Genomic DNA, 12,035 nt, shown 5'->3' with positions numbered 1-12,035 from the left:
TGACTTTTAAGATTTACTCTAAAACTCTGCGATAGGAATGGGTCCTCTGATACAAACATTGGTATTCTTTAGTTATTCTTTGAGGAACTTCAAAAGCTACATATCCGCTGAATCTGCGTAACTTAAGCTTTAGTCAAGCTGTGTGAAGCAAAACACAATCTGACCTGCGATTCCATCACATTGGGCACAAAAACCCCACAAACAAAAAACAAGGAATCAGAACAAACAGACTTTTGAGCATGATATGCTCATATGTAACGCGTACAGTACAGACAAACTGAGCAGACGCTTCGGGTGCAGGATAGCCTCATAGTTATATTGCACACTCCCATGTACAGAAGTTAAAGTCCTCCTCGCAGCGGCCCCTGGGTTGGATTCCGACCTCGGCCATTTTGCTGCATGTCGTTCCCCACTCTCTCTCCTCACATTTCCTGTCTCTTTTCAGCTCTCCGATATGTTCAAGCAAAATAGCCCCAAAACATATTTTATGAATGCATTATGTTAAAAATGTCGGTTATGCTTTATGGTTTTCATTTCATCGTATTCAAACACTAACATATGACGTCATCAGCGAATGTCATCCTTCATGATGGGAAAAAAATGGAAGTCTTGACTTTCTGTCGCAATAAGAATGAAGGCTGGAGCCATCACACCTCTTAGTCGAGATCCCTGCACATGCATCCTTTAAAAACATGCCGAGCATCCCTGACAACACACTGCATCACGCCATGATGATCACCTTCACATGTTACTGATAACGTTTTGCCGTTTATTCAGGATGATTAGCGATTAAATGGGTACACATATTCCTACGATAGCATCTTTGTGTTCACATGAAGGATATCAGCACCCGCTCTGTCTTGACAGCTTTAAAAAAAAGGGAGGTAGAAGTAGTTTCAAGAAAATCTGTTTTTCCTTATTAGAATGCAAATTTATACAGAACGACACTCCAAAGTCTAATCACATCATCCACTCACCGGGGGGTGGAAGGGAGGGAGGGAGGGGTGTGTGGTGCGAAAAGAAAAGTTTTCACTATGTGTTGCTGTTGTGTTAATGTGTTCACAAGAAAGAAAAACACTCAAACAAGGACACAAAAAGAGAATTCATAATGAGTCATGGTTGTTGAAGAGGATCGAAATCAAAAATTCACAAATTGACGGTCATCTTTGGAGTTTGTTTGGAGGAAAGGTTCGGAGGTCGGCGACCTCTCCTCCGCACAGAAACCTCTGGGGCTTTCTGAGCTTCTCCAAAGATAGAAAGCAGAGATCTGTTCACAACACCTGCTACGACACCTCGGCATGTCAGAATCCCACACGCCCCTGTCACCCGGGGCTCTAACAATGAGCACTTAACCGGTGACAGCGCCGGCAAGCAGGGAAGTGATGACAATAAATGATGGCGATCGAAGCGCCGCCTCCTCCTCCTTTGAGCTTCAGAACTCCAGCATCGTCGAGACGCCTCCCCGGCTCCTATTAGCTGAATGATGAAACTGTTTTTTCCTCCACCAGTTTTTTGGAGGGAACTTCAAATGACTGAATCACAGATGGCCGGCCCATTGGACCAAAAAAGAAAAAAAAGATAAAAACCCTCGGATGTTATTTATTCTTTTTGAGGTTGCCTTGCGCCATATTGAATTATGAAAGTGGGCGAGGGAGGGGGTTCCTGCCTGCGATGATCAATAGGCTGATTCCTCTGTCACAATACGAGACGCCGAGTTTTGACAGATGGAGTGTCACCTTCTTCAGAGTGACGTCCCCGGCGCCGTTTGTGCATGCGTGTGGATTTGTGCACTTCCGCTTGATTTTTTTTTTTCTAAACTTGAGAGATAAAGTGAGAAACAGAGTGCGATATGAGAGTGTGTGTGTGTGTGTGTGTGTGTGTGTGTGTGTGTGTGTGTGTGTGTGTGTGTGTGTGTGTGTGTGTGTGTGTGTGTGTGTGTGTGTGTGTGTGTGTGTGTGTGCAGAGAGAGGAGAGAGAACATGAACACAGGCACACAGAGGAACATGTTAGAGGGGGCCTGATGCTTTCATACTCCCACCCAGAAAAAGCCTTTGGTGCTCGCTGTGCTACAGCACACTTTGCTGTGACTCTTCCACTGATTTAATTAACCTTTTACTGGCACTGTTACCACAATGATTCTGGGAAACTACAGTCAACTGCAAAAAAAAAAAAAAAAAAAAAAAAAGTCTGACTGCAGTGTACACCTGTGACTCGCAAAAATTGAAATTTGGAAAAATCCCTTAAAAACACCAGAAGAGACTGCTGCATCAACCCACCGAGGAAACATCAAAGGGGAGTCATCCTCTTTTTTCTTCTCCCTGCAGAATGACTTTGGACAGAAGGTGCGAGCTGATGCCTCTCTAACAAAAGATGACAGGCATTGCAGCAGGAGAGCCCCTTCCTCCCTAACCAGGGGTCAGCAAACGTCAAGGCCTTCTGCCGAGCGACAAAGCCCCCCCCGCGCGCGCGCGTGTGTGTGTGTGTGTGTGTGACGCTTTACACAGCCGCGCCGAGCCTGTCACAAGGTGCTGCAGCGGCGCTGTTACTGCTCTACCTAACAAGTCAGCGCCAGCTCTTTTTCACACTCTATCAGGAATACAACTCAACCGGGCCGTGCTATGTTTCTGTTTCTTTGCAGTCATTCATGTTTTATGAAAGGGATAATATTGATTCTGAAGTCAACACGAGGGCTCCATGTTCACTTCTACACCGCGGCTATACGTTGACCTCGCAGCTTCAAATATGTATATATCATAACAACACTTGAACCTGAAGTACAATAATGTATTATTAAAACATAAAAAATGCATGGCAGGAAAGCGCTACAGTGGCCGGGAACGTACAGAGAGATGCTACTCCACACTTGGACGTTGTTTACAAATTGATTTGTGCACTTTTTTTTTTTTTAAATGGCTTTTTTTTTTTGTCCTCATGTAAAATTCATTTCTTCCATGTTTATGACCAGGACTGAAAGCACCGCTGAAGACGATGTTTCAGACTTCAAATCTTAAATTCTAAAAGCGGTTTAAAAATAATAGGTTGATTAAACTGCATGCAGTCTTTTACAGAGTACGTAAAACTCCAAGTTACAAGAAGAGCACGTTGCACGGTTACTCCCATTATCCTGAATTCCTGCAAGATGTTTCCACAGATTCCACACAATTCACTCGCGTCGGCTCCGCCTGCGTCGACATGAACCACCCAGGGACGCCAATGACCCACATTCTAACCCATGCAAATCCAATGTTTGCATGCTTTTTAACTCTCAGCACAAATACTGCATCAGAAAAAGACAGAGGTCAATTCATAAAAACCAACTCTGCGTCGAGGTGTCTCTGTTTAATCGTGCAGCTTGAATGGATTTCCACATGCATTGCTTCTCTCGTCCTCAGGAACATTTTAAATACATTTCTCCTTTCAGTTTGTGAATTATGAAACGGCAGCACACTATTTAAAAAGCAATCTTAGAAAGCTAACAGCAGAATCTGTGATTGTATTACTCAGTGTAAACACTTTTCCCATCATGCATCTGCGCTGAATCAATTACACCAAGTTACAATGTAATGCTTTAGCTATAAAAAGAGGGGGAGTTGTTTGCATTATTCTCACAACCTTAATCGTATGCAGCTGACATGCTTTCTAAAATCCTGCCTGAGAAAAACAACATTCAAGTACGTGATGTGCTAGAAGCTGCATTTAGCCTCACTTCCATGCTAAGTGCACTTATTTTATCTGGAAGCAAATTAAAGGCAGGGTTGGTCATTTCCTTCAGAGCCACCTGAAAGAAATGAATAACTCATGTTCTCTGAAAAAGGAACAAAGAGAATCCATCATCTGTATCAGTTTGTAAGTCTGTAAAAACTTCAACCAATGTCTGCCACGAGGTACCAATCTGAGGAACCAATCACACGCCTCCCTGTCTCCCTGCTCGCTCTCTACCTCTTGTGTGCACTCGCCCCACACTCAAAGAGATGAGCTGAGGTCCGCTTCTGGAACAACGGCGCTCGTGCATGTAAGTGAGGGGGCGTGGCTTTAGAGGGAGCACAGAGGGGAGGGGGTGCAGACGGAGCACTGAGGGAATGCTACTTTCACAATCATGCTAGTTTTCTGAAATTACCAACCCTGTCTTTACAGCTTTTTAGATGCTAAAGAAACAGACTGAAATGAATGCTGATGCCACTGCATGAGCTACAAAAGATATAAAAAGACCCTCAGAGGGAAGTTTGATTATTTCTATACACATTATACAGCTGCTGCATGTCACAACACTAATGTAACATGCGGCAGTAAGTGAACATATGTAGGTGTGCATATATAAGTGTGGGGACATGTTTGTGTGTATATCGAGCTATCACTGTCAGCTGCAGGATATAAAATACTTGTAATGTTTTAATCAGCGTGCAGGTACATCACTGTGCACTCTGAGGTGATCAACAGGAGTTATGCAGACGTAGAGCTGCACGGTTAATTAATAAATCCAGTCATCTGTCAGACGCAAATTAATCGCCATACTTTTGTTGATGATTGATGGATTGTGTTGGTGATTTTTCAAGCTGAAATGTGAAGAATTTCCTGGTTTTAACTTCTTAAAAGTTAGTATGCGTTTCCTTTTTGCACTGAAGAAGATTTGTTGGGGTGTTGGGGCGATCAGTTTGGGAAAAAAGGAAAATCTATTTTGAAGACATTTCTTTGTGCTGTGTGAAATTAGGATGAGTATATTTCACAACACAAATGGTTTAATCATAAAAATGTATCAGCTGAGAAATGAACCAATCAAAATCTTAATAACATGCACATCTTTTTCTTTTTTCTTTATCTTTTTTTCTAAATTAAAAAATGGGGATTTCCCTGAAGTGAAATTGTCAATCCAGGAGAACTAAGAAGCTCCCCAAGGTGTCAAACAAAATGAAGGGTCTTGTTTGCAATGGCACATAAACTGTTTATGTAGCAGATAGTTAATATGTAAACTGCTTGGATTAATCTATTGAGATATGCAAAGACCGATCTGGATCACTTGGCCTTTCCTGCAGGGAGGAAAAACCAATAAAACGGACGCTTACAATCGATGGATTTTGTTTTCAAGGAATTCTGTCGGTGGCAGGGGATTATGTTAAGTGCAAAATCAATGAAGGTTGCTTAAGAGAATCATTCTCCACTTTTATTCCACAACTTTGTCATTGAGGAGAAAATAACCCCTCCAGGTTTGGTCATAAATACTCTGATACAAACACAGAGGCCAGTTTAAAGCAAAGGGGTCAAATGTTGGATATTAAAGTATTTAAGTGAAAGTGAAAACGCCGCTCAGGCTCGACGCACTCTGGAGCAGATCAATTGAAAACTACACTTCACTTATTGGTGCAAAAAATGCAAGTGTCACTTGAGAGAACATCCACTCTTCCTTCTCTCTCTGTGGCGGCGCTCAGAGGATCATTCAAAAACTGCAAAATGGACGAGATGACCACTCTGGTTTCATCTTCTAAAGGGGGGAGGGGGGACCTCTCTCTCTCTCTCTCTCACAGAGGTTAACGTTTTGCAGTTGCGGTGCTGCTGCTGGGCGAACGTGCTGAGGCTCCGGTACTCGTCTGCGTTCGTACACTCAGTAGAACAGAGCGAATTAGAATGAAATATTGAGTTCATTTATGAATAAGTGGGGCTGAACGGCCCCTTGTCGGAGCTTCTGCATGCATATTCAGTTGATGGAAACCTTTGGATGGGTCATTTCTCCTCGCTGCTTCATTAAATAGTGAAAGTCAAAAGAGCAATGCCTCCTGACAAAAAAAAAAAAAGACGAGGATCTATAGAGGTGGAGCCGAGGAGATGTTTTTTTTTTTTCATTGCTCAGACACACGATCTAGATAAAGTAAAAAATTTTTTTTAAAAAAGCACTTTAAGTCTGGAAATAGTTCAACAAAGCAGAGTGAGAATTTTAAATGACACCACGTCTCACATTATTATTCCGACAGAACGACCTCTGCATACTAAAATGAAGCGCAGCTCAAAAGAAGAGGACATAACATACACTTAAATAAATGAGCTCTTTGGTGGGGTTTGTCTTCCGCTCTTTGTAGTAATAAAAAAAAAATAAATAAAAAAAGAAACGGTTGGGCACCTGGGATAAAGATCCAGCACCGTCTGTTTATTTCCCCTTTAATGAAACTAATTGAGACAATAGTGAGTTAGATAAAGTCTCAGCGGGAGGCTGTGCTGTAGAGCCAATCAGAATCAGCTCCTTAAGATGGGTCTAATAGAAACTCCAGAGGAGGTATGCTAAAGGGGTTTCAGGGTGGTGGGTGTGTGTGTGTGTGTGTGTGTGTGTGTGTGTGTGTGTGTGTGTGCTAATGCAGTCGAAGTGGTGGAGGGCAGGTGCAATCGAAGCTCAATAGAGAACCTATTCTGCAGAATGGAGTGCTGGGTGGAGATATGGTTTCGTGCTTGGCATGTAAGGCAACAAATACAGCGGGATTGGAGCGCTAAGGAGGCAGAGGTTATGTTTACCGGCACCTCTGTGGTTAGCTTGAGCTTTTAAAGCCTCATGAATGTACACAGCGGATCGGGCCCCAAAGCGAAAAAGGCCAGACACTGGAAACAAATACATGTTTCTGAATTCTAATGCCATTTTTTAAAAAGGTAAGAGACTTACTCAGCCACCCCCCCCTTTAAATCCCCCCTCCATCCCTGGAGACAAGCTCACTATGATGAATACTGCCATTAAGAAAATGACTCGTCTCAAAATGTCAGACTGAAGCCAATGTTTGCAGAATCTAAATTGATGGTACGTGAACACAAGACATTTTTGCCTTTTTTTTTTCTTCTTCTTCTTCTTCGCTCTCTTTAATGTTCTCGCCGGGGGAAAGTGTAATCAAGTCTAATTATTTTAACCGCCTGCCACTCTTTGAGATCATCAGTTTCTCCAAAAAAATAATGAAGAGCTTTACGTTTGAAACGTGTCGCAACGCTGACGGCTCATGTCCACGATGACGGATGTAGGATGTCAGGAGAGGAATTTTTAAGACTGAAGCAGAAGAAGCTGAGACAGTATAGATTCAATGAAAGAAGAAAAATCACTCAAAGCAAAGTCTGAGGAAGACGAATGTATTTAAGAAAGAAGACAGACAAGACTAAAATGCAAAAATACATTTTAGTTTCCAAGCCCTTTCAGGAATAAATGTTAACACGAGGAGAAAGATGAACAGCTGCTGCAGCCGTGTAAAAGTGAACAACTATACAGATATGTGCTGCTATCTCACGAGTGCATTGCAATCCATTTGACGCAACAAAGATTCACCCCTCTTCAAACAAGAGGAGCTCCACACTGCGTCTCAGGTTTCCAGCATGAACACATTTGCACTTCAAACCATTGTGCCCATTTAATCAGTCATTGTGCATGCCCAGTCAACCACTGCAGCGTTTTCTAAGCACAATCTCAGGCCGAGGCACACAAAGCTATCTTTGATTACACGCTAGCCCGTGGGGAAACTTTATCAAACTCCTCTGCTTCCTGTGGAGAAGGACCAGGTGACTAGCAACCGCTCAATCGGAAGGCCAAATTCTCTCTCTTTTTTTTTCCGCATATGGGCGAGGAATCACGCCTTTGATCCAATGAAAGGCAGCTGCAAGTGCCTCTCCAGATACCAGCCCCAGCCAATGGCGCCCCCCCACTTCTTTCCACCAATCAGGGCCTTGTCTCCAGCGCTCAACCATAATCCGACCTACTGCTGCTGTTTCCACATAGTGATCCCCCCCCCCTTCCCTTTGAAAAAAAAAACGATGCAAGCGTGAGCCGCAAACAAACAAGCTTTTCAGAGGGATAAAAGAATGCAAAGTGCGCCCGACTCACCCATCTCGTTGTCCGATTTATTGTCCATTTCCGTGTCAGTGAGCGTGAGCGCCGAGTTGGAGCGGCTGGAGAGGCACGAGTTCTGGCCGGACTTTGCCCCCGTCCCCCAAAGAGTCATGGTACGTTCCGGTGATACAGGTTCATGGTTTTCTGTGGCGACCGGTCCCCGGGAGTAGCCGCTGAGCGGGTGGGAGAGGCCCGTCTCGGGGCAGAGCGCCAAGCCCCTGCGGGGCGGCGGCGGCTCGCAGATCCCCAGCTGCCTCAGTGAGAACGTGTGCCCTGTGAATGACGGGAAGTTGTAAAGTTAACAGACCGAGCAACAACACGGTTAATGGGCGAGAGCAAGGCCGACTTAAAAAAAAACCACACTAAACCTAAGAGCAGGGAGGCGGGAGAGGAGGGGGGGGGATGGCTAAATCAAAGCTTTTAGAACAACCTCCCAACCTGCTTGCCACTTAAGATACTTCACGACATCGACCAAACCACATGTCGTAATCAAGAGTCATGTTTTAAGATGACCGAGCTTTTGATTGGACAAAACAAACGTCCTAAATTGAAGCTTCTCGTGTGCATCACCCACAGGAAGAAATCACAGAAACTGCTGTTTCAATATTGAATTTAAGAAATGTGTCAGACTTGTCCTCCTCTTGCACGTTATATCATCACCTCTTCAGTGTTGTCTGATGGTTATGAAACACTCGAGAATCACTGCAGAGGAATAATAGCGTGCCACGCCTTGAGAGACGTCTCAGCGAGACACATATATTTGTATATTTTCTGAACAGACGCAGGAATATCACCATTAGATAAAAATAAATAAATAATACTCTTAGAAAAGCACAGACCGAGAACTTTAACTTTATTTGTCCCCAAAAGGACGACTGGTTCCGCAGGAAGGCGTTAAAAAGACAAAAGACTAATGAGGTCAAATGTAAGAAGTCAGAGGCCCTGGATGTGGAGAAACAATCTGAATGAATATCTATTTAGAAATGAGATCATGCTAATTCTTCACTCTCTGCATACATGTCATTTAAAGCCTGAATATAATAATGTGTCCCACCGAGAGTCCAGTTTAAGATTTACGATCAGGTGACTGAGCGGAGAATTGATTCACTTTCCTTTAAATCTTTTCAGAGGACTTCCAGCTTTACTCATCTGTAATCCTAAATATTTACCTTTCACTCACTAAAGATTCATGTGAGCTAAGGTTCTACTTTTTGGATTTTAAGGTCAGAGGTTAAAAAGCTTTTTTTTTTAATGGGAAAAATGAGATGAAAGCTGTTCATGTGTTATAATAAATATTTACCTTTCACTCACTAGAGATACATTTGCACTACAGGGATACTTTTTTGGATTTTAAGGTTACACACGTTTAAATACTTCCTATAAAAAAGCTTTTCTATGTTAAATGATGTTCTTCATGATTTATTGAAAACAGTTTAGAAGGGAAATATTTGTAAAAAAAATTCCTCCTAAATATTTAAAACCAAAATGTGCTGTTTATATTTTGAGCGTTGCTTTGATTTCAGTTTGAAATATTCAATAAATAACCTCAAAACAGTTCATCAGATATTCACTCTTTCATTAGAAAACAGATCCCAGCTTTAATAGTTGAGCATATTTACAGTAGAGACCTCGTCAGTCAAATATGAGGACAAAAAACAGAACCAAATAATCGTTCATTAATCGTTATCGAAGTCAAATGTTCAATTAATTGTGATATTGATTTTAGCTTTTATCGCCCAGCTCCACCTTTCACTCACAAAGAATTCATGTGAACCACAGGGATACTTTTTGGATTTTAAGGTCAGAGGTTAAAGCTATTAAAAAGTATTTATTTGAAAAATTAGATAAAACTGTTCATGTGTTTTCACTTTCTTAAAATAAATTTGTACCACAGTGTGTATGAGCTCTGTTTGTTGGATTTTTAAGGTTAGATGTATTTTAATATTTTAAATATTTGCTTTAATTAAATGCTATGAAGTGTAAAACAATGTTTGTGATGATTTATACGTATTTAAAAAAGTTTGATGGGAAATATTAGATAAAAACGAATATTAGATCAAATGAATTCAGTGTGTGTGTGTGTGTGTGTGTGTGTGTGTGTGTGTGTGTGTGTGTGTGTGTGTGTGTGTTTGAATAAAGATACTGGAAATGATTTTTAAAAAAACATGTTGAAAATAATTAAGATAAAAGTTAAAATGAAAAAAAGCTGAACATAAAAATCTGTACAATTTGAAAAAGATTGTTACTTGTTATTATGGTCATAACAAACACATTTAAACTGAGGGGGGGGGGGGGGGCTGAAGCGCCCTCAGATAAGTCTGACAGAATTTTAAATATTTTTTAATATTTATTTTGGATTTAAAAAAGACTTAAAATGAAACACTGCACAGTAAATATATTTTTTAAAAGTACGTCTTTTTCATTTTTTTAGAAAGCGTATAGTTCTCTCTGTTTGACAGTTTCAGACCAATCAGAGAGGAGTTGTTTATGACGTCATCATCAGGCAGCTGACGGTGCTGAGGCTCAGGGAGGCGGGTGTGAAAGTCTCTTAATGATGACAACAACACGACGATGAAGACAATTAAAACTAATAACAGACGTCGGAGCTCTTTGTTCAGTTTAGTCCGGTTTAGGAAATTCACATGAATGAGGTCATCCAGTAAATTAAAGCTACAGAGTCACTTTAATAATTAGGATGTGAGGGATTTGGTTTAATTTAACTGATGTTTCTAAGTGATCGAGACTTAACACCAGGGCTGGGAATCTTTGCACGATTCGATTTCAATTTCAATTTTTGGGGTCATGATTCGATTCACAATATGTTTTCGGATTCGGGGGAAGGATGAGATCAGTTTAAACTTCTTCCTTTTCAGGCATGTAAGAGCGAATGAAGGGCATCGAATTTTCTTTCTTATGTTGTGTTTATATTTTGTTTGTTTTCTACATATTTGAAATAAAGAAATCAATCGATCAATCAATTCAAAAGGATTCTGGATTCATGATTCAAAGTCTATTTTTGAATGAGTCCAGACTTCAGGATCTCCTCCAGTCATCTGTGAGACCAGCTGAACTTCTTGCTGCTCCATTTGTCATTCTGCTGCGTTAAAGAGCTAGCATTAGCATTTAGCAGTTAGCGACTGATTAGCCAAAAAAAAAGAAAGATTTTTGGAAGTCCAGAAATCATAAAATCTCAGAAGATAAGAATCTCAATTTTCTGCATGAATCTATTTTTTTCTCACCTCTCACGCCCTCGATTATTAATGTTTCAAAATGCAGAAAAATGGCTTCAATCTTCAATCCAAGAAAGACACCTTTGACCCCGCTCTGACTTAGCCCCGCCCCCAGAATGTGGGTTTGCATGTCACCCCCTGCACACAAGCACACACACCTACACACACACACACACACACACACACACACACACACACACACCGAGCAGATACAGCCTCTACTGATCCACACACACATTATGCTCTTTGCTCTTTTCCAGCAGCAGATTAACAACGTGCAACGACATTTTACTGTGATGATGTAAGAAATGGTCGTTAACATTAAATGCCCAGATTTAAAAAAGGAAATAAAGAAAACTACTATTCTTCCCACAACTTCATCATAACGCCATCAATTCCAAAATGGGCGCCAATTAGCAGGCCGAAAATGTTAAGGAGAAATGGATAGATTTTGTAATTGCGATCTTATGGGCCTGAAGAGCTCCATAAAGGGGAATAAACCGCTCAAACTTTTTAATTACAGAAAATCAGAGCACTTTCTAACAGCCAATTACAGCAGAGGGTTATTTACCGATCATTCATCCTTATTATTTTTTAAAGTAGTCCTGAAGGGGAGGGGGAGGGGGGGGGGGGGACGTTTTATAAGGTCAGAGTGTCCCACTGTATCGCGACAAATGTTAGTTTTTCTAAATGTAGAAACTGAACACTTTAACCGTGCCTCTTGTTTGACTTGATTTAATTGTGTTTACCGACTCTCTGGCATTCCCCCCCCGGCATGCAGCTCAGCTAATTCTTGTCAAACTTTGCAGAGATTAAGAGGAAGCTAAAAAAAACAAAAAAAAACAACAGCGAAATGGCAGAACTTAGCAAACACAACAACAACAACAAAAACAAAAAGTCTCCGCATCTGTGTTCACTTGATAATAACTGTTAAAAACACACCAGCGGAAAAAAGAGAGAGC

General features: G+C 41.4%; 1 protein-coding gene across 6 annotated transcripts in view; it reads right to left on the bottom strand.

The window, feature by feature from the left end:
• The window catches only part of si:dkey-237h12.3 (teneurin-3), a 182,805-nt gene that overhangs the window by 153,412 nt on the left and 17,358 nt on the right, over positions 1-12,035 (bottom strand). For all 6 annotated transcript variants that reach the window (XM_020645072.3, XM_065958446.1, XM_065958447.1 and 3 more), the window contains exon 3: positions 7,838-8,116. In XM_020645072.3, the coding sequence (XP_020500728.2) occupies positions 7,838-8,116 (279 nt within the window). The remainder of the gene's footprint in view (positions 1-7,837; positions 8,117-12,035) is intronic.

Source organism: Labrus bergylta, chromosome 9 (assembly GCF_963930695.1).
Source record: "Labrus bergylta chromosome 9, fLabBer1.1, whole genome shotgun sequence".
Classification (NCBI taxonomy): Eukaryota; Metazoa; Chordata; class Actinopteri; order Labriformes; family Labridae; genus Labrus; species Labrus bergylta.
Note: the sequence above shows the minus strand (reverse complement) of the source record. Positions and strands in the feature narration are given on the sequence as shown.